Source organism: Chelonia mydas, chromosome 9 (assembly GCF_015237465.2).
Source record: "Chelonia mydas isolate rCheMyd1 chromosome 9, rCheMyd1.pri.v2, whole genome shotgun sequence".
Lineage (NCBI taxonomy): Eukaryota > Metazoa > Chordata > Testudines > Cheloniidae > Chelonia > Chelonia mydas.
The window spans coordinates 52899485-52925321 of NC_057855.1; the positions used below are offsets into that span (position 1 = coordinate 52899485).

The 25837-nt window shown below is 48.3% G+C and overlaps 1 protein-coding gene across 3 annotated transcripts in view; it reads left to right on the plus strand.

Annotated features, from left to right (window-relative positions):
• The window catches only part of SLCO2A1 (solute carrier organic anion transporter family member 2A1), an 88143-nt gene extending 66025 nt beyond the window's left edge, over positions 1 to 22118 (plus strand). For all 3 annotated transcript variants that reach the window (XM_043522531.1, XM_027819346.3, XM_043522530.1), the window contains 5 exons: positions 4764 to 4920; positions 10148 to 10317; positions 18105 to 18169; positions 19999 to 20119; positions 21146 to 22118. In XM_043522531.1, the coding sequence (XP_043378466.1) occupies positions 4764 to 4920; positions 10148 to 10317; positions 18105 to 18169; positions 19999 to 20119; positions 21146 to 21266 (634 nt within the window). In that variant the 3' untranslated portion in view covers positions 21267 to 22118. The remainder of the gene's footprint in view (positions 1 to 4763; positions 4921 to 10147; positions 10318 to 18104; positions 18170 to 19998; positions 20120 to 21145) is intronic.
• Positions 22119 to 25837: the final 3719 nt, after the last annotated feature.

The following is a 25837-nucleotide window of genomic DNA, read 5'->3' on the forward strand; positions in this document are numbered from 1 at the left end:
GGGCAGTCAGCTCGGGGGGCAGTGTCTGCTGACCAGGCGCTGGGATTGAATTGCCCCCATCACTTGCTGGCAATTTGCTGTGTTTTGGTGGAATGCAGGGAGCAGATGCCACACTGCTGAGAGATATCTGCATGCTGTGATGCTGTGTATTGAAGTCTGACTTTACCTAATTCCTGCCTTGGAAATGCTGGGGCAAGGTCAGGGAACGTGGCCCTTGGACTCCAATACATTGCCGGGTGTTGGTGATGGTTTTTAATTTTATGTTTTAATTTGAGATCATGTTCCTCACTGTTCCTTCCCAGCTTGAAGGTGTGTGCTGGAGTTTCTCTGATAATTGTGTAACACTGACAAACCCCGGTCGTCAGTGGGCGGGATCAAACCTGGGACCTCCGGAGCTAAATGCATGAGCCTCTACTGCATGAGCTAAAAGCTATAGGCCCATTAGCTAAGGCTGTAGAGCAGACTCTAATCTCTCTCTCTCAGTGGTCTCGGCGCCACTAGCTGGGACAGAGCACCACACCCAGGAGGTGTGTGGGTTACAATTGCATGGGAGGAGATGGCAGGTTGGGAGACTATGGTGGAGAACAGGCATTTGCCCCTTTGCTGCCATGTCTATGCAGCCTGGGCAGGACACGTAGTGAGTTCCCCACTGCTGATTTTAGGGAACTGCTGTACACAGAATCCCTGACTGGCAGAAGTGGAGGGATCCACATTTTTTGTCAATTTGAGTGAGGAGGGCAAAATCCTACAGGTCAGATAGGGCCAGGAGAAGGGATTTAACTGGAGACTGTTTCTAAAGAGAGATAGGCCCCCTTCGGCCTCATAATGAAGGCCCAGTGAACTCAATCCACTTCCAGGGCAAGGTTTGGGCTCAGCACTTTCTGGCTATTGTTTGAGCCACTCCAGACACTGTCTCTTCTCCCCAGTGGCTCCCTTCATCTGCTCCTCTCCTTCCCCTTCAGGTTCCTTGGGTCAAACCAACTATCAGGCTAGTCAAACTCTTACTATGGTCTGTTGTCTATTGGCCTATGCTTTCCATTCAGGGATTTCCCTACACCCCCCCCCGCATGAGGGTGTTTACCCCCCCTGAATTTCCCCAACCCCCTCCCCCCCCCCCCGTTCTGTGAACTAGTTACATGCAGAGTTGCCAATTTAATGATTGGAAATTTGAATTGAAATTGAAACATTAATACATACTTTAAAAGCATATACAGAGTATGATAAAATACGTGTATCTGAAAAAGTATAATAGATTTGAAAAGTATGAACATAGACTAGCTTCCTTGTACAGCTGTTTATGACAATGTCAGTGCATTCATTTTGGTGATGTTGGCCAACCTAATAATTTCAAATTATGATTTGTAAGCAAAGTCTAAATGAGTTCTCCCTGACAGCTAGTGATGAGCTGGGGGCTGGGGGGAAAGGCTTCAGGACCAGATTGTATTTACATTCATACCTAATCTACCTAGGTATCCAGCAAACAGAGCTGTGTTGCCCAAGTGATAGATTTTGGCTGGGGTTGGGTTACAAATCACTTGAATGCAGGGGAAGAGGTATAATGAAGTGTTGTTATTCTTACTGTATGAGTAAAGTGCAGTAGAACTGTACTTAGCCTGTGCTGATTGAGGGCATCGAGAGAGAGAGAGAGAGAGAGAGAGAGAGAGAGAGAGAGAGGGGACAGGTGTTTTGCTTGATGCTCTGCCTGAGTCACAAGTACTATTAGACCTGCCCTCTCCACTGTTTAAAGACAGAGCTGATTAGGCTCCATGGATAGTCTTTGTTTTGTTAAGTGATCACTACAGCTGAAATCACTGATAATCAGGTCTAAGTGCTTAGACCTGCTGTGGGACAGTGTTTCTGTGGAAGAGATAACCCAATCTGCACTAGCTGAGAGCTCAGCTAAAATCACTGACAGCTGGGTGAAACCTCCAGAGGCCGACACAGAGGTCGCAGTGGCAGGTGGCAGCAGAAGGTGACGGTGCAGGGCCATTGGCAACAGAGCGATGGAGTGAATGGTGGCACAACAAACAACAGTGGCCAGAGTGAACAGTGAGCAGCTGGAGGAACAAACAAGGTGCCTTCTTGCCCCCCACCTGGGAGATGAACTCATGTGAAAGCACCTCTGAACTCTGAGTCTCCACTGACCAAGGACAACACCGGTGAGTGTTAATGAGGCTGTTACATAACATAGTTCATGTGAACAAACATGGCTGTGGCATCATACTTTCTATTTAAGCAAAAGATACCACACACTACAAACTGGAGGCCAATGTTAAGTGCATTGTCACTTGTCCATCCTGAAGTTGAACACTGGTTCCGAACAAGACCAGAAAATGCTCACTATCTTTCTGCAAGAAATTCAGCTGACTGGCTAGATGCATGTGGTGCAACAGTGAAAGACTCAACAGTTGAAAAAGTGAAGAACTCTCTCACCACATTCAGAAAATGTGCATACATGGCGATGAATGCACTAATGCAAATGGTCATCAAGTATTAATTCATTTTGTATGTTATCTTGATGTCAGTGGTAGGCCAGTAGGTGCATTTCTAGATGTTCAAGTTATAGAAGACAGATTGGCTAGATCTGTGACAACCCACATCTTAGAAGAGTTAAATGCTTGTCAACTGGACCCCAAACAGATGGCTGCTTGTGCATTTGATGGAGCTGCAAACTTCTCTGGAAGACATGGTGGAGCACAAGCTTTGCTCAGAGAAAAGTGTACCCTTGTCTCTCCTATACACACTGCAGAGGCCATGTACTCCAACTAGGGCTAGTACGAGCTGCAGATTCTCCAAAAGATATTTAAAAAGCTATACATTTAATGTCTTCATTGTATTCTTTTTTTCAGCAAGAGTCCAAAAAGACTGAATATCTTGGAAAATATAGAAGATACTTTGGGACTGAAGTTCAAAGTAGTCCAACCTGGGAAAACCCTCTGGCTTTCTCATGAGCAATCCTTGGCTGTTGTCTTAAAATTACTCCGGCCATTATTACTGGCTTTGGAAAGTATCTACCAAGATGGGATGGATCTAAGTAGTGAGGCTGGTGGATTACTTTTGCTACTATGTTCAGAGAAGACTATTGCCATTCTCTCTCTTGTAAATCTACTGTTGAAACCACTTGGGTCATTAAACAATGCTATCCAGGCATCTGCTACAACAGTAGTAGATCTTTGTCCAGCAATAGAAGCTACATTTGGATCAATCAGAGAGCTATCCATTGAAAAAGTACTGGAAGAAGCCAAGACTTCAATCCAGAAGTTGACTAATGAAGGCATTTATATTGAATCCTTAAGTGAAGAGGACAAGAAGTGTTTGTTAAGACAGCTGAAAAAGTACACAGACTTGATTCTTAAAAATCTACAACAGAGACTTCTAGATTCTACTCAACCTCTACGTAGCTTTTACAGATCCCTGTCTTATAAAACACCGACAGTTGAGTAGAGATAGGCACTACCAGCAATGGGGCTGCCATGTGCTCAGGACAGAATAGAGAATTTGAACACAGAGTGAAATATACGACGAATGAATGAAGATTTGACTTCAACTTCTTTTTTATCATCACTAGTGGCTTGACCCAATCTTTATGCTATGTTTCCTGGGCTGAAAGAAGTAGGAATTCATCTCTTGCTACTCCCAGACACAACAGCTACAGCTGAGCGTTCTTTTTCATCATTGAATAGAATTTTGTGGGTTTTTTTAAAAGAAGTCGTCTTCCGCCTGATCATGTGAATGAACTAATGAGCATATCAATTGAAGGAATGGAAGTACCGGACACACGAGAAGCCACCAAAGATGAATGCATTGCATTCAAGAAGTTCATTAACAGAGTTGTGCATAATTATAATAAGAAACCAAGAAGGATGTAGATGTAGTGATTCATAGAAGGCTTGAGTAGCCAACTTTAATTTGTGTGATGATTTTAAAATCTAATAAAAGGGTCATGAAACATTTTTCAGTTTTTACTATGGTGCCATACAGCCCATCTTCACCCTCACGGTCTCACCCCTCATTGGCTACCCCTTCCCCGTAAATTTGAACACCCCCCATAATTTCAATTCCTGGGGGAAACACTGCTTCCATTGCTCTGGAAATCTTCCCCACCTCAGTGCCAGCAGCCCATGAGCAGTGGAAAATCCCTTTTACCTGAAAAGCCCCAGCTGACTGTTAGCTATTTGCTGCAGGAAGTAAAGCATACGCAGTCTGTCCTGTGATCCACCACGCCCTAGGATTTGACTGAGAGTAATCCCTGAAGATGGATTACTGGGTAATATGTTACTGCAGAAGTTTACTGCTCCTCCATAGTGCTAAGGAAAGAAAAATCAGTATAGTGAATTTTGTCCTGTGAAGTTTAAATGCAGCCTTTGCCTCAATTTGTGTGTTTGAGCTAGCATGCTTCCAGTTTCAATTCTGATTGAACTGACTTTCCCCACACTTCTGATTTGGATGCTATGTGGTTTCAGACGGATGCCTTAGCCCAATTAAATTTCTCCAGGTATCTGATTATTAGTTTTCCTCCATAAAAAGTGTGTGAATGTTTGTTTGCATGCACATGCGAGTAATTACTGCTAAGTTCACTGTAAACTTTAGCAGTACCTGCCGGGGCATAGGAATCAGGCACAAGGCCAGGCTACTGCATGGCAGTGACCCAACACAAACAGAGACAGGGAGATTGGTTAACCACGCTGAGAATTCAACAGGGTGGGTTTTTTCCCCATCCTATTTTCTTTTATTTTATTTTATTTTTTCCATTTTCTTGGCAGTACATCGAGTTCCCAGTCACAAGCTAAGTGCCCCACTGCGTGCTCCTGCTCAGAGTACCTCTTTCACCCAGTCTGTGGAGACGACAACGTGGAGTACATCTCCCCCTGCAAGGCTGGCTGCTCGGATTCCATTAATTCCTCCATGCCCAAGGACATGGTAAGTAGCAGCAACTTGGATTCCAGGGCTGGGGAGATGACGCACTGCTGAGCCATCTGGCCCACAAAGTCACATTGACGGGCCAGAATCTAAACTGTTTTCTGGAAGCTCATAAGATTAGGTGTCAGGAGCCACCTCTAGCTATGGTGATCATTTTCTCAGAATCAAAACCCAGGGTGCTTTTGTGGTGACATTGTTGTGGGCTGCGAAACAGTCCTGACAAAGGGCACTTCTCTCCAAGTGTGCACTGGTGTTGCCATGCCAGCTTCTGACTCACCAGCAGCATGTGCATACTTCTCTGTGCACAGGACTTTCCCCAGTAGCTTCATGTTCAGAATAAGGTGATCACAGAACACTTGGACAAGTATAATTAATGTTGCCTCAAAGCAAAAGAAGAGCTTTGATGAGGCCTGCAATCATTTGACTTTCTTCCTCTTCACACCAAACATGGTTTATCACCCCGGATGCCTGTTCCTCTGGATTATTGGTTCCTTGTTAAACATTGAGCAAATTCTGCTTGGCATAGTGATACATCTCGAACAAGCATTGTATAGCTATTAAACATTTCTAAAGTTTTAATCAAAGCAATGAAAAATGGGGACATTTCCAATGTCCTGAAAGCTGAATAGCCCTAATCTTTTTAGTCTCTCCTCGTATGAAAGCTGTTCCATACCCCTGTTCATCTTTATTGTCCTTCTCTGAACCTTTTTCAGTTCCTCTGAGTTCTTTTTGAGATGGGGCAACCAGAACTGGACACAGTATTCAAGGTGTGGGTGCACCATGACTTTATATAGAGGCATTATGATAATTTCTGTCTTATTTTCTCTTTCATAATAATTTTTAACATACTGTAGGAGTTTTTGACCACTGCTGCACACTGAGTGGAAGTTTTCAGAGAACTATCCACAATGACTCCAACATCTCTTTCTTGGGTGTTAACAGCTAATTTAGACCCCCATCATTGCATATATATGTATAGTTGGGACTTTGTTTTCCAATATGCATTACTTTGCACTTATTGCCATAGAATTTTATCTGACATTTTATTGCCCAGTCACCCAGCTTAGTGAGATCCTTTGTAGCTTTTCACAGTCAGCTTTGGACTTACCTATCTAGAACAATTTTGTATCATCTGCAAACTTTGCCACTTCACAGTGCACCCCTTTTTTCCAGATCGTTAATGAATACGTTGAACAGCACAGGCCCCAGGACAGAACCTTGAGGGACCCCGCTGTTCACCTCTCTCCATTGTGAAAACTGACCATTTGTTCTTACCGTTTGTTTCCTTATCTTTCGACCAGTTACTGATCCATGAGAGGACCTTCCCTCTTATCTCATGGCTACTTTGTTTCCTTAAGAGCCTTTGATGAGGGACATTGTCAAAGGCTTTTTGAAAATCCAAGTGCATTGTATCAACTGGATCACCTTTCTCCATGTGCATGTTGACTCCCTCAAAGAATTCTAGTAAACTGGGGAAGCTCATTACTGTTTAGTTTGTCAGTCTGTTCTAAAACCTCTTCTATTGACGCATCAGTCTGGGACAATACTTGAGATCTATTGTCCAAAAAGAGTAGCTATGATGTGGGAATCCCCTTCGCAGCCTGTGCGGTGAAGACGGATTCAAAGAATTTATTTAGCTTCTCTGTGATGACCTTGTCTTCCTTGAGCGCTCATTTAGCACCTTGATCGTTCAGTGGCCCCACTGATTGTTTGGCAGGCTTCCTGCTTCTGATCTACTTACATTTTTTTTTGTTACTGTTGGTTTTTGTGTCTTTAGCAAGTTGCTTCTCAAATTCTTTCTTGGCCTGCCTTGTTACACCTTTACATCTTATTTGCCAGAGTGTGTGCTCCTTCCTCTTTTCCTCATTAGGATTTGACTTCCAAATTTTAAAGGGCACCTTTTAGCCTGTAATGCTCTGCTGTTTAGCCAGAGTGGCATTCTTTTGGTCCTCCTGCTATCTTTTTTCATTTGGGGTATACATTTAGTCTGAGCCTCTATTATGATGTTTTAAAGTACTTTGCCTGCTGCTACAGTTACAACCTACAGGTCTGCCTGGGAGCAGCCATGCCCGAACCCTCCACCTGGAGGATGTTAGCAATAGCTCACTTGAGACACATGAGGCTCTGCCCCTGAGGTCCGATTGGCAACATCCCAGCATGGCTGGTTGGCCTGCTGGCCCCGTTTAAGCCAGCAGCAGGAAGTTATCTGAACTAGTGGGCTCCACCCTGCGCTGGACTCTGTGCTTTGTGCTTCCTGCTTCCCGCTCCTGTGTTCCCGGCTTGATCTCCTGGTCTACTGACCCACCTGGCCTGTTGGCATCTGATTTATGGTTCTTGACCTACAGTTTGTCACCTGCCTCTGAGCACATGGTACCTGATCAGCCTGACTCGTGGGTCAGCTCTCCAGTTTGTCTCCGGCTTCTGACCTCCTGAAGTCCTGACCCAGCTGGCTCTTGACCCCTGTCTTGTGACTGTGGACTCTGGGTTCTGACTGCTAGGTCTGCCACCCACAACCCAACTGTGACAGGCACTTTACCCTCGTGACTGCTCTCTTTATTTTCCATCTAACTATCATCCTTATTCTTGTGTAGTTCCCCTTCTTAAAGTTAAATGTTAGTGGGGTGGGGGTTTTGGTGTATTTCCCCCCTACAGGGATGCTAAATGTATTTACCTTATGGTCGCTATTACCAAGTGGTTCAGCTATCTTGGACCGGATCTTGTGCTCCACTTAGGACTAAATCAGGAATTGCCTCTCCTTTTGTGGGCTCCACGATTAGCTGCTCCAAGAAGCAGTCATTCATGGTGTCTAGAAATTTCATGTCTGATTCATGTCCTGAGGTGCCATTTACCCGGTCACTATGAGGATAGTTGAAATTACCCATTATTATGATATTTTCTGGTTTTGTAGCTTCTTTAACCTCCCTGAGCGTTTCACAGTCACTGTCACCATCCTGTCAGGTGGTTAGTCGTATATTCCTACTGCTAGACTGTCAGGGTCCCCCCCACTCTGAACTCTGGGGTACAGATGTGGGGACCCACATGAAAGACCCCCAAGCTTAAATTCTACCAGTTTAGGTTAAAAACTTTCCCAAGGCACAAATTCTTTTCCTTGTCCTTGGACGGTATTGCTGCCACCACCAAGTGATTTACAAAAAATTCAGGGGAGGGTCACTTGGAATCCCTATCCCTCAAAATATCCCCCTCCCCCCCAAGTCCCTTCATCCCCTTTCCTGGGGAGGCTTGAGAATAATATATAAACTAATTGCCTTAGCAATGTGAGTACAGACCAGACCTTTATCTTTAGGACACTAAAATCAATCAGGTTCTTAAAAGAAGAACTTTATAATAAAGAAAAACGTAAAAGAATCACACCTGCAAAATCAGGATGGAAGGTAACTTTACAGGGTAATAAAAAGATTTAAAACACAGAGGACATAGAGGACATAGACTCTTATTATTCAAGCATCAAATTTCTGTCCATAGAGATACTATGGTTCTGTTTGAGTCATTTCTTATTTTCTCCTTATTTGGCTTATGCTGTTTTAACATATAGTGCCACTCCCCCACCAGAGTAACCTACTCTGTCATTCCTGTATATTTCATACCCTAATATTACTGTGTCCCATTGATTTTCCTCATTCCACCAAATTTCCATGATTCCTGTTATAGCAATATCCTCATTTAATGCCAGTCACTCTAGTTTACCCATCTTAGTATGTAGACTTCTCGCATTTGTATATAAGCACTTGTATGTTTTATCAATATTCAGTTGGTTATATTGAAATGGATTCTTTTACATTTGACTGTTCCTTACTAGCTCCCACCTGTACTTTGCCATCTTCTTTCCTATCCTCTTTACAAGGCTATGGAGTTCCCACTTTAATAAATTCATCCCTGAAGGATGTCTCCGCCTGAACCGGGTGTTCCTCTGCATCTATCCGCTTGCCCCAGCCCTTAGCTTAAAAAATTCTCCACAATCTTTTTAATTTTACATGCCAGCAATCTAGTTCCACTTTGGTTCAGGTAGAGCTCATCCTTCCTGTAGACACTCCTCCTTCCTCAAAAGTTTCCCCTAATAAACCTAAATCCCTCCTCCCTACACCATTGTCTCATCCATGCATTTAGACTTTGCAGTTCTGCCTGTTTTACTAACTCTGCATGTAGAACTAGAAGCATTTCAGAGAATGCTACCATGGAGGCCTTGGACTTTAATCTCTTACCTAGCAGCCTAAATTTGGCCTCCAGGTCCTCTCTCCTGCCTTACCCAATGTCATTAGTACTTACATGTACCATGACCACTGGCCCCTCCCCAGTACTACCTGTAAGGTTATCTAGATGTCTTATGAGATCCATTACTTTCACATCCAGTAGGCAGTTCATCATGCCATTCTTCTGGTCATCACAAATCCAACTATCTATGGCTCTAATAATTGCTTCTACTATTATGGCCTGTGTCGTCCTAATAACTGGGTTTCCTGCCCTGGAGGGATATCCTCAGTGCAAGAAGATACCATGACATCATCCAGAAGGTGAGTCTCAACTATGGGATCATGTCCCTCCACTCCAGCTTGATGATCTCCTGCCCCATGACTTTCATCCTCCTTGACACACAGGGACTGTCAGACAGGAGATGGGACCATTCTATGCTGTCCCTAAAAGTCTCCTCCCTGAACCTCTGTCTTCCTATGCTCCTCCAGCTTAGCCACTGTGGCCTTCAGAGCCCGTACTCTGTCTCTGAAAGCCAGGAGTTTCCTGTACCGCATGCACACATATGCCATCTGCCCACAAGGCAGGTAATCATACATATTGCTCTGAATGCAATAAACTGGGTAGCCCCTTGCCCTGCTGCTGGTCTGCCTGCATTGTTGTACTCTTGTGGCTTTTTTATGTAGCCTAAATTTTCGATATGTTTGTTAGGTGTTTTGTTTTTCAGTAGGACTTTTAGCAACTGTGTGTGATCTAGGTCTTCCTGGGCTATGCAAGGTTCCTACTGAGCAAGCATCACTAGTAAGCACTGAATGATGACTTCACAATATTATTTTTTTAATATTGGCCATATTCTGCTCTCAGTCCTGCTACAGGAACTCCTGCCACTGAGGCCAGTGCCATTACTCCCTGGAAAACTGGTGGGAGAAGAGAACTGGGATAGTTAGAGTCCTGAAAAGTCTGCTCCAGATATACTGATCTCAGGAGATGTTTTACTGTCTTTTTTTAATGCCCTAAACAGATCTACGTGAACTGCTCCTGTATCCACACCAAGAATGGACAGTCCTCAGCAAAGACAGGTTCCTGTCTGGTCAGCTGTTCCCATTTACTCCTTCCTGTCATATTCCTCATCTCGTTTGCTGCCCTGATAGCATGCCTGTCTCACAATCCCCTCTACATGATGGTATTACGGTAAGTGACAAAGTTCAGTTTCATGGGACCTCATATGAAGTATCACATGCAAAGAACTGGCAAATTTCCTCCCCACCTATGACCAGGTCTTCTGTTTGGCCTCTCTGCACTGTCTGCCTCCTTCCTGACTGCCTGGGGTGACACACCCTCCTTGCCCATGTATAATGGTCTTTGACTGTTTGTGGCACCCCTACATGGGCTTTTGAATTGGAGCTCAGGGAGGGCAGTTGGGGAACTCTTTCTCTGACATGGTCTGCTGGATGTGAAGTTGGGGATCCTATATGGGCTAGTGGGATGAGTGTCTATGTGTGGTGGGGGCTCCAAAAGAGTTAGACTTTATGCGGCTGCATAGGTCACACAGCCTAGGTCTATCACTGGCAAGAGGCAACTAGGAGACTGGGTTTGGTATGTTGTCTTTTAAAGAAAGGCCAAGAAGTGTGGGCCAGGTCTTCAGCAGGTGCTGATTGGCTGAGCTCCATGGGAGTCAATATCAGAACTAAGGGATATCAATGGAGCTACATGGACTACATGGCAGCTGAGGATCTGGCCCTGTATCTTCTTAGGCTCTCAGTCAGAGGTGAATTAAGACTAAACCCAACCCAAATCCACCAACTTTTTGGACCCCCTTAAGACACTGGGCTCCCCAAGAGCCACTTCCTCCTAACTGAATGTAGCAGCCCTTGCCTCTTTCTCATTCCTCTGCCCTTCATCCCCATCTCCCCACTGCATGCTTTTAAGTCCAAAGCTACTTTCTTCTCCAGATCAGAATTCACCTATCTCCTCCAGTCCTGGCCAGAGACCCCGATTTCCAAAAGAATAGCGTCCTTCATATGCTCAAGGAAGGTGTGAAATTGCTGCGTGGCCCCAATGGAACTTGCCTGTTAGCTATCTGAATATACCAAGTGTGGCAAATTGCCGGTACGATTATGATGGGTTCTGCACTTCCTCTTCTTGGGGGGGATTCAGGGTGCAGTTTCCTGCCCCTGAACTAGGGTATTTACTGTCCCACTAGTAACCCAGAGAAGGGTAGTGGAGAGGGAGGGACCCGGGCCCGCCCTCTACTCCGTGTCCCAGCCCAGTGACCCTAGGGATAGTGGTAAATCACATGAACTAGTGCTTCCTTCCCCTGGGCTACTTCCCTCTCCGGCTCTTCAGCTTGTGGGGCTTCCTACCCTCTCTCTCTGCACAAGCCGGGTGTCTCTTTACCTAGGGTCTTGGTCTTCTAGCCAGACACGGCACTTCTCCAAACTCTCCTCTACTTCAACTCCTCCAAACTGCTCTCTGCTCCAACTCCTTCCCCTGGCTGATTGAAGCAGGGGGTTTTTTATCAGGTGACTAGCTTCAGGTGCTCTAATTGGCTTCAGGTGCTTTTAATTAATCTATAGAAACCTTTCTTCCCTCTACAGGGAATAAGGCATCTCCTCATCCTGGGACTTACATATCTCTCCTATATCACTCTCCTGCTGCCTTCTGGCCATGCTGTATCACATATCCTCCCCCCCTGCTCAACACCATGCTGTTGGGCTACTTGGGACGAGAGGCAATGCTTTCGTGACAAGCCATCTGCGTTGCCGCGTTGGCTTCTGGCCCTGTGCTGTACTCAGAAATGAAAGGGTTGCAGAGATAGGAACCATCTAGTCACTCTTGCATTCTTCTCCTTGTTTCTGTGCATCCACTGAAGCGGGGCGTGGTTTGTCACCAGGGTAAATCGCCGCCCCAGTAGGTAGTAACGGAGAGTTTCCATGGCCCATTTTATCACCAGACATTCCTTTTCAACAATGGCGTACTTTTGTTCCCTGGGGAGGAGCTTCCAGCTGAGGTACAGGATTGGGTGTTCCTCCTCCCCTACCATCTGCGAAAGGACGGCTCCTAGCCCTACTTCTGAGGCATCTGTTTGTAGGACAAATTCTTTCTTGAAGTCTGGGGCTATGAGTACTGGATGGCAGCAAAGGGCTGTCCTTAAACCTGCGAATGCTCCTTCTGCTGCATCAGACCATTTTACTATCTCAGGGCCCCGAGCCTTTATCAGGTCCGTCAATGGCCCTGCTCTTGTGGCAAAATGAGGAATGAATCTCCAACAGTACCCGACTAACCCAAGAAATGCTCTGACCTGCTTTTTACGGACTGGCCGAGGTCAATCTTGTATTGCCTCCACTTTGTTCCACTGGGGTTTTACCAAGCCTCTCCCTACTACATACCTGAGGTATCTCGCCTCAGCTAGTCCTATCACGCACTTGAGAGGGTTGGCAGTGAGGGCGGCCTTCCGCAGGGCGACTAATACCACTTCTACTTTCCCTAGGTGCGTTTCCCAGTCAGGGCTATGGATGACCATATCATCTAAGTAGGCAGCAGCACACCTGGCATGGGGTCGCAGCAATTTATCCATAAGTCGTTGGAATGTTGCAGGGGCCCCATGGAGTCCGAAAGGGAGGACAGTGTATTGGAACAGGCCATCAGGCGTAGAGAAAGCAGTCTTCTCCTTGGCGTTCTTGGCCAGGGGAATTTGCCAATATCCTTTGGTCAGGTCCAGAGTGGTTAGGTATCGGGCCTTGCCTAACTGATCAACTAGCTCGTCGACACGTGGTATCGGATAGGCATCGAATTGGGATACTTCATTCAACTTCCGGAAGTCATTGCAAAATCTCAGGGTGCCGTCAGGCTTGGGTACTAGGACGATAGGGCTGGACCACTGGCTGTGGGATTCTTCAATAACCCCAAGTTCCAACATCTTCTTCACTTCTGTCCTAATTTCCTCTCTTTTAGTTTCCGGTATCCAGTACGGTCTTATCGTCACCCTTATTCCGGGCCTGGTGACCATATGATGTTGGACCAGTGTCGTATGGCCCGGCTGTGTACAGAACACATCTTGGTTCCGTTGGATCATATCAATGACCTCTGTTCGTTGTTCTGGGGCTAACTCGGGGGATTATCCTCACCTGCTCCTGTGGGTCGTCCGTCTGAGGTGGAGCTCTCCGAATGACCAGGCATGTCTCTCGGTCACGCCAGGGCTTCAGTAAGTTTACGTGGTAGATCTGCTCTGGTCTTCGGCGGTCTGGTTGTCTGACCTTATAGTACACTTCCCCAATGGCTTCCACTATCTCATATGGCCCATGCCAGCTGGCCAGGAGTTTGTTTTCTGCTGTCGGCACTAGCACCATCACCCGTTCTCCCAGCTGAAATTTCCGTACTTTCGCCCGGCGGTTATCATATGTCTGCTGCGTCTCTTGTGCTTTTTCCAAATGTTCTCATACTATAGGGGTTACTATAGGGGTTACTTGAGCTATTCGCTCTCTCATCTGTGTCACATGCTCAGTGACATTCTTTCCAGGGTTGGTTGTTCTTCCAAGTCCTCCTTGGCGATATCTAATATTCCGCGTGGGTGGTGTCCGTATAGTAGCTCAAAGGGAAAGAAACCGGTGGACACCTGGGGACTTCCCGTATTGCAAACATTAGGTATGGTAGAAGGGTATCCCAGTCTTTTCCATCCCGTGCTACCACCTTCCAGATCATATCTGTAAGGGTGCGGTTAAACCGCTCTACCAGTCCATCTGTTTGTGGATGGTAGACTGAGGTCCGTATGGCATGGATGTGGAGCAGGGTACCTAAGTCCTTCATTAATATCAACATGAAAGGGATTCCTTGGTCAGTCAGGATCTCCTTAGGGATGCCCACTCTGGCAAAAACCTGAAGTAGTTCTTTTGCTATTGCCTTGGATGTGGGGTTTCTTAAAGGAATGGCTTCTGGATACTGTGTGGCGTAGTCAAGGATGACTAATATGTTTCAGTGGCCCCATGCTGATCTTTCCAGCGGGCCCACTAGGTCCATGGCTATCCTTTCAAAAGGGACTTCAATAATAGGCAAAGATACTAATGGGGCCCGCAAGTGAGGTCGGGGGCTATGCAACTGGCATTCCGGGCAGGAGGTACAATAATGTTGGACCTCCGCGCATATTCCTGGCCAAAAAAATCTTCTTAGGACTCTATCAAGTGTCTTGTCTACTCCTAGATGTCCCCCAAATAAATGACTGTGAGCTAACTCTAGTACTGCCCTTGTGTGTTTCCGTGAGACTAAGAGCTGCTCTACTTCTTCTCCTCAAATTTGCACTATTCGGTACAACAGATGACATTTGATCACATAATACGGCCTTGGGCCTTTGGTCTTTCCTTCCACGGGTACGCAATTTACTTCCACTACCTCCTCCCTCACATTTGCATATAGCAGGTCATTGGCTTGGTCCTGCCCGAAACTGTCACGTACGGTACTGATTTGACCTAACTCCAGGGGACTTATTTCTTCTCCGCTCCTTGGGTGGCCCCTACTTGGGCTAGGAACCGCCTCTGAGTCTTCACTGGCCTGAATTGTCTCCTGGCCTCCTGAACGGGTTTGCTTACCAACAAGGGAGGCTTTCTGGTTCTCTGCTAGAATCCTGGTCCCTAGCCTTTTATCTGCCCTCTTTTCCCACCTAGACTTTCAGGGTTTCCCGGGAGATGAAAATAACTCTGGGGCAAATTTGGCAAAAATTGGGGTGAGACTATCTGTAGGTGCCTCTGTCTCAGCCCGGGGGTTGCTACCCTCCCCTTGCTCTACTGGGGGGAGTAAGTTCTCAAACCCGGGGAAGTCCCTACCAATTAAGACCGGGTAGGGGAGCCTAGGGACCACTCCTGCAGTTACCCTGGTAGTGTTTCCCTGGATCTCAATCCATACTGGGATTGTGGGGTAGAAATTTACGGTGCCATGAACGCACGATACCCCTGTGGTTTTGGCCCGGGTTAGTTGGTCCTGCCTCACCAACTTCCCCGAGACCAGTGTGACAGCACTCCCGGAATCTACTAATGCTATGGTCGCAATACCATTCATCTTTACTGACCTTGTATACCCATGTGAGGTCATTGCAACCTCTGCCAGGTCGATTAGGCCACATTGTTCCCCAGGATCCCCCAGATTGCACTGCATAGGCTCTTCCCTGTTGGGGCACTGGGCTGCTATATGCCCCAATTCCCCACACTCATAACACCGACCCCTTATCCCAGTTGCCGCCCTCTGCCTGAGGCTATTTGGTCGGCCCCCCAGCCCTCTCTTCCCAACCCCCCAGGTCCCTTCTTGGCCTTGGGCCATTCCTCAGTGTCTTTCCTCCCAGTTATGGTTCTTCTGTAGTTCTTGAGAATCCAGGGCCTTGGGTTTGGGGCTGTCTTTCTGGTTTGCTGTGTCTCACCCCCTGGGGTCTGGAACAGTTCCTGGGCTCCCAGCTGTCTTTCCACGAGGGAGACCAACTCATCGTAGGTAGAGGTGTCATTCTGGCCATCCCAAGCCCGAAGTCCTGGTGGTAGCCCCCTCATATACTGGTCCAGTACCAGGAGCTCCATCATTTTTTCAGAGCTGAATGCCTCAGGGCGCAGCTATTTCCGGGTCAGGTGGATCAGGTCAAACAATTGCAATCGGGGTGTCTTTTCCTCTGTATACTGCCATTCATGAAACCTCTGGGCTCGCAACGCCGTGGTTACTCCAGATGTGGCCACAATCTCTGCCTTCAGCTGGGGGTAATCCTCCGCAGTCTCTGCAGCCATATCGTAGTAGACCTTCTGGGCCTCTCCACACAGGAACGGGACGAGGATACCAGACCACTGATCTCGGGGCCAGGCCTCCCACAGGGCTGTTCTCTCAAATGCCAGGAGGTTCGCCTCTACATCATCCTCCTGTGTCATTTTCTGTAGGCAGCGGCTGGCCCGTAGAGTCCGGGTTCCGTCGCAATTGTGGTTCTGCTCCATAAGGGCCTTCATCTGGTTTGCCAGCTCCTGTAGCACAGCTCAGTCCTGGGCAGCCTGATTCATCAACAGCGGATTAGTCTCCTGCACCCGAGTCGCCTCCTGTTGGGCGGTTGCTTGGATTTGGGTAGCCTCCTGTTGGGCCGCAGCAGCTTGTATTAGAGCCTTGACCATGTCATCCATCTTGAGGACGGGATGGTTTTGGTTAACCCTGCTTTAAGTCCCTAGCACGGAGATCCCACTTCTCACACCACGTGTGGCAAATTGCCAATACGATTATGATGGGTCCCGCACTTCCTCTTCTTGAGGTGGGGGGTTCAGGGCACAGTTTCCTGCCCCTGAACTAGGGTATTTACTATCCCACTAGTAACCCAGAGAAGGGTAGTGGAGAGGGAGGGACCCAGGCCCACCCTCTACTCCAGGTCCCAGCCCAGGGGCCCTAGGGATAGTGGTAAACCACTTGAACTAGTGCTTCCTTCCCCTGGGCTACTTCCCTCTCCTGCTCTTCAGCTTGTGGGGCTTCCTGCCCTCTCTCTCTGCACAAGTCGGGTGTCTCTTTACCTAGGGTCTTGGTCTTCTAGCCAGCCACGGCACTTCTCCAAACTCTCCTCTACTTCAACTCCTCCAAACTGCTCTCTGCTCCAACTCCAAACCACTCTGCTCCAACTCCTTCCCCTGGCTGATTGAAGCAGGGGGTTTTATCAGGTGACTTACTTCAGGTTCTCTAATTGACTTCAGGTGCTTTTAATTAATCTATAGAAACCTTTCTTCCCTCTACAGGGAATAAGGCTTCTCCCCATCCTGGGACTTACATATCTCTCCTATATCACTCTCCTGCTGCCTTCTGGCCATGCTGTATCACACAAGCCATTGGGCCAAATTCCGATGTGATGTAAGTGGTGGTGTAAGTTACATTCCACTAAGTAGATGCAGCAGTAAAATCCACCAAGATGGTGTGGAGCTCCTCCCCATCTTTACCTTCATCCCATTGCTGGCTGCCTTTCCTGCTACTTCCCCTTTCTGTCCTTGAGCACACCAGTTCCTTCCACCCACTGCCAAGGAGTGACTTACATCACCAGCGACCTGAGCAGCATTTTGTCATAGAAACGGGTTTCTAACAAGAAAACCGCCTTGTTTCTAAACCAAGTTTTGCAAACATTTTTTGTTTTTGATGACATTTTATGAAAAAACAGAAACAGAAAAAAATTCAGTTTTCAAAAACAACCAATATTTCAAAAACTGGAAAATGTTTGTTTGGGGAGAGATTTTTGAAAACCAGAAATACTTCAGTTTTCAAGATCCAACAGGTTTGGGGTTTTCATAGAACATGTAACTGGAAGAGACCTCTTGGGCCACAGTCCAGTCACCTACTGTCACAGACGTGTAATCTGTCATATAATGTTTCAATATATTTATCAAGCTCCATCTTAAAGCTAGTTAGGTTGCTTCCCCCACTCTTCCTATTGGAAGACTATCCCAGAATCTCAGTCCTGTGATGGTTAGAAACTTTCTCATTTCCAGCCTAAATGTACTCACGGCCACTTCATACCCATTTGTTCTTGTGCCAATATTGTCTGTTAGCTTAAATAGCTCTTCTCTCTCCCAGGTGTTTACCTGCTAATGAATTTATAGACAGCAATCAGATCCTCTCTCAGACCTTTGTTTTCAGTTTTTCATTGGAAGAATTCTGCAAAATATTTTGGGGGGAAATATATCCCCTTTCTTTTGAAATTTTTCACAGAAAATACTTACGATCTTCCAGCCAGCTCCAATCACTAATAATGTCCCCTCTGAATCTGGCCCATTTCCTCAGGAATTACTTAAACATCCCTTTGCCCCACATCTTCCACATCAAGAGAAATCTGGCTTGACTGTATCGTTAAGCCTTGCACATCCCATGAGACGTGGTGAGCCCCAAGCCACTGGAATGCAGATTCCAACCTGTTCATTATCTGCACAGGGCAATACATCAAAAATGATGAGTCCAGCTTTTGGATCTGATCTTCTCTAACTTCTCCCCTACAGGTTGGTGAACCAGGATGAAAAGTCATTTGCTATTGGAGTCCAGTTCTTACTGATGAGACTGTTAGGTGAGTGTCTGTCTGACTCGAGCTCCCTGTACAAACCACCAAACTGGGAGGAAAGAAGCATGTAAATCATATAATGTCATAGCGCAGCTCTGAGCTGGAGACTGGAGAGAGGACAGCAGGGTTCATCAGAACCTCACATTAGCCCTTTCCCTTCCCTTTTGGACTGGATTTCTTTTGACTGTCTAAGCGCTTGTTTGCATGAACTCTTAGTTTGCAGCAAGCCAGGGTCTAAGTCTAGCCCCCGCTAGCCTGTTGTTTGCTGTGTACACCACTGCTGTGCACTAAGAGTTCCCTAGCGCACTTTGAGCTACCCCACTTGAAACAGGAGTAGATTAGAGCACACTAGGGAACATTTAACACATAGCAGCAGGGTCCACTTCGATAGTTAGTGTGCGGCAGGCTAGTGTGAGGTAGATTTACACCCCAGGAATTGACTGTCTGTGTAGACAAGCCCTAACTTACCTTTCGGTCTGTGTCTCATTTATTTCTTTGTTCATATGAAGCAGTACCATTTTTTTTAATTCCTAAGAGGTAAACTTCCTGGGTGGTGGAAAAGTATTGACACTCCACTGATGGTTTCTGTGACCCCCATTCAGCTGTCCCAGCAGACAGTGCACAGTCTGCTTCCATTGAAACCCTCCATCAGACGACACTTAGATCATTTCTCATGTCAGGAAAGTTGGCATTTTTGACAGTTGTCCAATCTTCACATTGTAAAGTACAGAGGGGCAGCCCTAGCGACCAGGAAAGGCTGGATGAGCCACAACGCTGATGTCCTGACAACTTCGGACGTTAAAGTTCCCTCAACACTTGGAGCAAACATTCTGGGTCAGATTCTGGGCTGGTGTAAATCAGCAGGGCTCCATTGACTTCAGCAGAGTTCCGCCAATTTACATTAGCCCAGGATCTGGCCCATGAGAGAACTGTGCTTTTATATAGCATCCCTCAGAAAACGGTGCAGCTGCTATCACGCCGGCAGGAAAGGAATGTAGAGCCCAATTCCCATTTACACTGACCCCGGTTTACACTGCTGTGCGGGCCAGATCTTCAGCTGGTGGAAATCATCAGACCTCCCTTGACTTCAGCTGGGGATCTCTCCCACCAACGTCAAGCGGCTGTAAGGGGAGCGTAAGTGTAACTGACACCCGTTTCAAGGCCCCATTAGTGGTGCGAAGTGGGTAGCCACTAAGGGAAGACTGGGGAAAAGCAGAAATGGAGGGGTCAATTTCAGTGACAGGTTAAAGTGAAGAGGAAGGTTTCAAGTTGAGCTCTGAAGAGAGAGTGACTGGAACTGAGGCCAGTGGGGTGCTGGGATGTTTTTAGTCAGGCATGCAATTGTACACTTGCATGCAAAATGGCATCCTCCCTGCAGCATGACCTGGCATGCACAGGGCGCACCAGGTCACGCTGCGCACAGGACGCCATTTTGTTTGTGCATCCAGGGGTGGGGCAGAATCGCTCCATGGGCGCAGCTGGTCCTGGCGCTTGCAATGCACGCCTTGCATACAGCCACAGCAAGCCACTGACTGAGTTCCGGCTACAGGGACCAGACAAGCATAGGTATGATGGGAGAGTGCTGGCATGGTGCCCAAGCAGCTGGGTTGGCTTATAATGGAAAGGGTGCTCCAGCTGCAATAAAGCAGATACAAAGTATCAGGCCTGCCTCCAGGAGGAGCAGGATGCCAGGCCGGGTTTGAGCGCTGGCTGGAAACACCCTCCATGCGAATGGGAGAGGGAATTTAAACAGGCAGCTGTGTCTATATTGCGGGGCAAGGAGTGTGACTCTGGTCTCACATTCTTTCTTCCCCTTCTCCCCCTGGCCACGGCAGCCTGGTTACCTGCTCCAGCTCTCTTTGGTGTCATCATTGACTCCTCCTGCCTCCACTGGAATAAGCAATGCAGCAAGCGAGGATTCTGCGCCTACTACAACAATGACTTCCTTCGTAGCAGGTACTCAGAGCCCGCTCTCCTGGGGACAAGCCCATCCCTGGCTTGGAATGGGTCAGGCCGGTGGTTCTGAGGGAGCCATACACTCGCAATGTCCTCAGAGCCCCAGGCCCTGGGGAGTCCATTTTGACAGTCAAGCAGTGGCAGAAGGTGGCATTGGGAAGGGGGTTCCTGAGAGAAGTTTTTCTCTTTTCAGTTGGCTCCAAGGACTGAGAAAGACATCGGGGAGTGATCAGGAAACTGGCTGCATGCTCAAGATAGTCCAGGGTCTTGGGGGCAGACAAACCAGAGCAAGGGAGGGGATTGAGAGGAGACTATGGGAAAGGAAGGACATGTATGAGCATGGTCCGAACACTGCTGCTACTGTAAATAGTGGGATAAGCCAAAGACCCTATCCCTCAGCAGTTTAGAAATGTTCCTCGCTCACTGGGTTGCTAGGTGTGAGGCAAGTAACCTGTCTCCTGCCTGGGTTATATTTTAGAGATTTAAAATATAACCCAGGGATTTTCTTTTAGGATAGGTTAAAGTGTAGATAGGAGAGGGCTCCGATTTAGGACGGCCCCTCTCTCACTCACAGAGCGCCGGTCTCATCGCAGAGCCCTCCGTGCAGCACAACTAACTATCAGAGCTGAACAGTTAGTGGTGTTATTGGTGTCCCAGGAAGGCTGAAAGCCCACCGTGGAGATTGGGGCAGAATTGTGGTAGGTGCTGGCCATGCAGGAGACAGTCCCTGCACTGAAGAGCTTCCAAGCTAAACACACAAATGTTGGGAGAGGCATACAGGGGAGCCAGGTGTTGCCTGAGGTCACAGCACTCAGTGGCAAAGCCAGGAAGCCAGGGCCCTAGCTATGGCACTGCAATGCCTCTCCTCAATCAGCTTGCAGACTCCAAAGGTCCAGCAGAGCTCGGGGCTCATTCTAAGGGAGCAGCAGGGCCATCTTACTAAGCACAGGGACCGGCCCCATCGGATCGGAGTTTGTCCCTAGTAGTTTCATACCTCTCTTTTTCTCTATTTCTTTCTCTTGACAGATACATAGGCCTCCAGCTGGGGTACAAACTCCTTGGCATTCTGCTGCTAGTCATCATCAACTGGCGGGTGAAGAAGAACAAGGAATACAACGTGCAAGATAAGGCAGCTGGCCTGGTCTAGCCCTGACCTGCAAACGGACCCCTGAGCGCACCCTTCCTAGCCTATCCATATTTACTACCAGTACTTAGCCTTTTCATGTTATTTTGTAAGAAAACAACTCCTTATTAGCGTCTGAGCTCTGAGCTCCACTATGCAAATTGCTCTGTAACCCAGCTATGCAGACCATGGCCAGACATCTTTGCACTTCCAAGGAGGGGAATGGAGAACAAACTGGGCTTTCCAGTGTGGATTTCCCAGGACACATGGAAAAGAAGAGCCTGTGGGCGAGAACCCATGAAGAAACCTATTTGAGATCCGAGAGCAAGATGTTCTCCAGCAGAGCATCACTCATCCCCAAAGAAAAGGGGATTTATTTTTGTTTTCTAAAGGAGAAATAGAAGAGGGGTCTGGCCTGTGAGGAGGAACCCCTGGGCTGCCCCAAGAGCATCCAGCCTCTTGGAAGATTTTGAACATGCAGGAATGGCAAGTGGGAAAAATTCTACTTGGGGTAAAGCTGTTACAGCTGCTAAAGCCGTGTGTATAGGCTGGGGGAGGGGGACAAGGAGTGAGAGCCCTGTCCCACTGCTCCAGAAATTCCTGTCCACCCACTGTGTCTGTGAAAGAGCTTGCTTCAGTCCAGTGTATTCTATCCCATGCCATGGATGCTATGCCTGGCCTGGCAGGGGGACCAGAGGAGGGAGGGGGACCAGTCATGGCATTAGCATCAAAGAAATTTATAGTCTCTGCTCAGAGATCTATTCCCTTCCCCCTCACACACAGGCCAGCGTGGACACAGGTAGATGAACTGTATGAAGTTAGTGCAAGTAGTTTATTTTGCAATGTCACGTTTTTAAATAAAACCCACGTTTACTACTCTCGGGTGCTGTATTGAATGCCCTCTGGGAGATCTCCTTTCTGCTCCCCAGGGCTCTGCTTGTTGTGCTGACGGTCTCAGATCATGGAAGGTGCTGAGCATGAGCAGCACCTTTCACTGAAGTCAGTAGGCGGGGAGGGCCCCAGCACCTCACAGGATCAGGCCCACCTGGGCAGACAGTTCTGTGTAAGAAGGGACAGAATTAACCCAAAGGAAGCTCGTCAGGAGAGTTCTCATTGAGATCCGAGCATGCGCAGCACGGTCCTGCTGGGCATGGAGGGGTGGAAGCAGTTTCTTTTGGCACCACAACTTTCAGGCTCGGACAGAGGTTCTGCAGGAGACTTCGGAGAAGGGCTGGTCTATACTTGTGGACTTCCCGGTCTCTGCTTCCCCACATTCTCCAGCTTGGGGTCAGAGCTTCTGCCTCCCACCAGTCCCCCAGTCAAGAACAGGCTGCAGGGGCCAGACTTTCAAGTACCCCCTCACAGGGCCATATTTTCTGCACATTGGTTGCTGGGCTCTTTGGAAAATCTGGCCCCTGTTTAGGTGCCTAAAGGGAGCTCAGCTCTTTTGAAAATTTGGGCCCACTGATCTGTGCTCAGCACTAGACAGCTTGGCACTGAGATCTCTTTAAAGCCTGGTCCCACATGTCTTAGGAACCATGTCCTTGTGATTAAGGCACAGGTGGGTAACAAGGAGACCTGGGTTTCATTCCCGACAGTGCTATGGACCGTCTGACCTTGGGCCAACACTTTCAAAAATGGCCACTGATTCTGAGAGCCATGACTTGAGACACCTACAGGGGTCGATTTCCAGCCTTGGGAAGTCAGTGAGACTTGGGGCTTGGTATTGGGGACAGTGATGGAAGCAGAGCCATGCACTTCACTCTTAGATTTATTTTGGAATGAAGGGTGGTGAAAAGGCAGGCAGGCATGATGATAATACACAAAGAGGTGTAAGCAATGCCTGCTTGGGGTGGCAGTCAACCCCCCTCTAGTTGTGGCTAGGCCAGCTAGAAGCTGATGAGCCTGCTCCTCGTTTGGGGAATCAAGGGGTCTCTTTTAGCTCAGGCAGTAGAGGCTCATATATTAAAATCCAGCGGTCCCAGGTTCAATCCCTGTGCCAATAACCCACCCAGAGGCATCACTGCTACGCGGACATATGCTGAATGGGCCACGACACAATAATGCCCTTATTCTGGTCACTTGTGGGGATCGAACCTTGGACTGCGGGCTTTAAAAGCATGAGCTGCCACTGACTAAACTCTGTTAGCTTGGAGGCAGTAGCAGGTTCATTAATTTCTCTGTATGGTTTAGCCACTAATGGGGGCAAAGAGCCATGCTGGGTTAGCAGGATTTGCATTTATGTTCACTCCCTTTCACAACACCACCCACCTTCATCCCAAAGCTCCCTACTATTTCCCCCCTCCATTTTCTCCAGCCTCCATCCAGCTGGGTGTTGTAGGGAATCACTGTCCTGGTACCCTGCTCCCAAAGCACCAGGGGGTATTTAAAGGTGTGACTGCTGCTTTAGTGTCAGATCTCTCTATTGTCCTCCTTAGCTTTTGGAATCTGCAAAGGAACAAATCTCAGGCAGCTTGTGCTGGGACTGGCTGGGCTGTTGGTGAATTATATCAAACAACAAGGCTGGGAGAGATCAGAGGGGCTGGAGCTGTCAAATCAAGGTCCTAGATTGCTAGTCTGGGGCCTTGTGATTTGTGCTGGCAGCCTGACCAGCTTGAGCTGGGATTTGCTGAGAGCTCACAAACTATGGAAGGTCAGGCTTTGCCCGTAGCTGGCAGGGAGCCCACCATGGAATACGCCGGGTCTCTGGCAAGTGGTGTTGGTGAGTCCGTCAGGGCACATATCTCCCTGCATTACCCCGAGCAGCTGCTGTAGTGTGGCGTTAGGCACCTCGAGACCGAGGGAGCTGCTACCTAGCTGATACACGCCTCACTTCCCTCCCCAAGGCAACACTTTCTTCCATGAGGCAGTCGTAATACAGTGCATTCTTTATAGCAGCCTTCTGGCAAACACCCATGTGGACGGCCGGGCTGATGCTTTGGAACTGGACACAGACGTGTACAATAGAAAGGTACAGTTATGTCACAGCTGGGAAAAGCAAGTGGAATCTATCATTCTGGGTGGCCTAGTATTGCCTTTATATTAACATTACCCTCGCCTCCCTTCTGGCTCACTCTTGCCCCTTCTAATCTTTGCAGTCATCCCTCTTTCTTTTCCCCTCACTCCCTGCTCTGTAATCCCTTCACTCCCCGTCCCCAGCAGTAGCGCTGTATTTTCGCTCTGCCACGAGATGGCACAGGTACGCTGCCAAAGCTGATACCCACCCATCACCTGTACAGAGGCCCTGAAAATCTGCCCCTTATAGGTGTCTGAATAGGAGCTGAGGGCCTGAGAAGCTGGCCTGTTGTGGGTGCTGTGGCCATCTTCAGGCATGGCCAGGTGTGTTAAATAAAGCTAGCCACATAAATATCACCTCTCTGTGGGGCTTGAATGCCCTCCCCCCATTACCCTAGTATCTGAGAACCTGAAGGGCAGTTCTATTAGCCTCATTTTACAGATGGGGAAACTGAGGCACAGCCAGGCTAAGTGACTTGTCCAAGGTCACGCAGGAAGTTGGTGGACAAGGAGCGGAACACAGGTCTCCTGAGACCTAGCCCACTGTCCTAACCACTGGGCCATGCTTTCACTCAATGATAAGTGTTGTTCTTCTGTGGAGAAACCAGGGTGATTGGGACAGTGCTGGGGAAAGATGAGGCTTTATCAGAGACCCTGAACTAGACACTGACCCTCAGCTGAGAGGGAGGTCGCCAGATTACCTCCGACCTCGCTACTGTAGCTCTATCTCCTGCTCTGCTGCACCGGATAGCCTCACTTTCCTTACCGAGGGGCAAGCAACTGCCTTTCTGTCTCTCCCCAGCGTGGGGAGGTCCCACGACTGACTTACCATCCCTGCAGCCCCAGCCATCGGTGGGCAATGGCAGGACACCCTTCTCTCTGTGACTGAATTGTGAGGCACTGTGTGGCCTTCGAATGACTGTGCGTGGGAGCCATCTTTCCAAATGAGCGATGCCACGGGCACTGCAGGAGTCACTTTTCTATATAGCGGGGACACTAAGATGGTGGCCAAGGAGTGCCCTGCGCAGGACAAGGAGGAGGGCAGAGATAGGGCAGGAATGTACCATTTATGCCACCTTTCCCAATCCCCTTCCCAATCCAATTACAGGGCTGATGATCCTCTGGGTTGGCCCTTGCCACACATTACAGCAGTTCCAGAGCTGCTCTAAATGGTGCCTGACTGCAAGTACCCCCACAGGGCCATGCTACAGTTGGGGCTCACTGGAGCACAGCATCAACCCGCCTGCCGTCCCAGCACACTCCGTACACTGCACAGCGGGGCCAGGGCAGTGCCTGACTCCTCCATTCGGGGAGGTTGGGCATGCCCGAACCATGCCCCCCCCGCAGGCCCGCTGGGACTCCTCCCCCTGAAGCCCTGCCCATGGTCCACCCTCAGCCCTGCTTAGCCCCACTGCCCACCCCTTCCCCTGAGGCCTCCCCACCCACCACATGTGTGCCTCTTTGCCCCCTCCCCTGGTCCCCCCCACATGCCAGCCAGCTGGCAGCTCACCCATACCTCTTCTTCCCCTCCTCCAGGTCCCCCGCCGCCCGCCCACCACTCACCGCTTGCGCTCACCTCT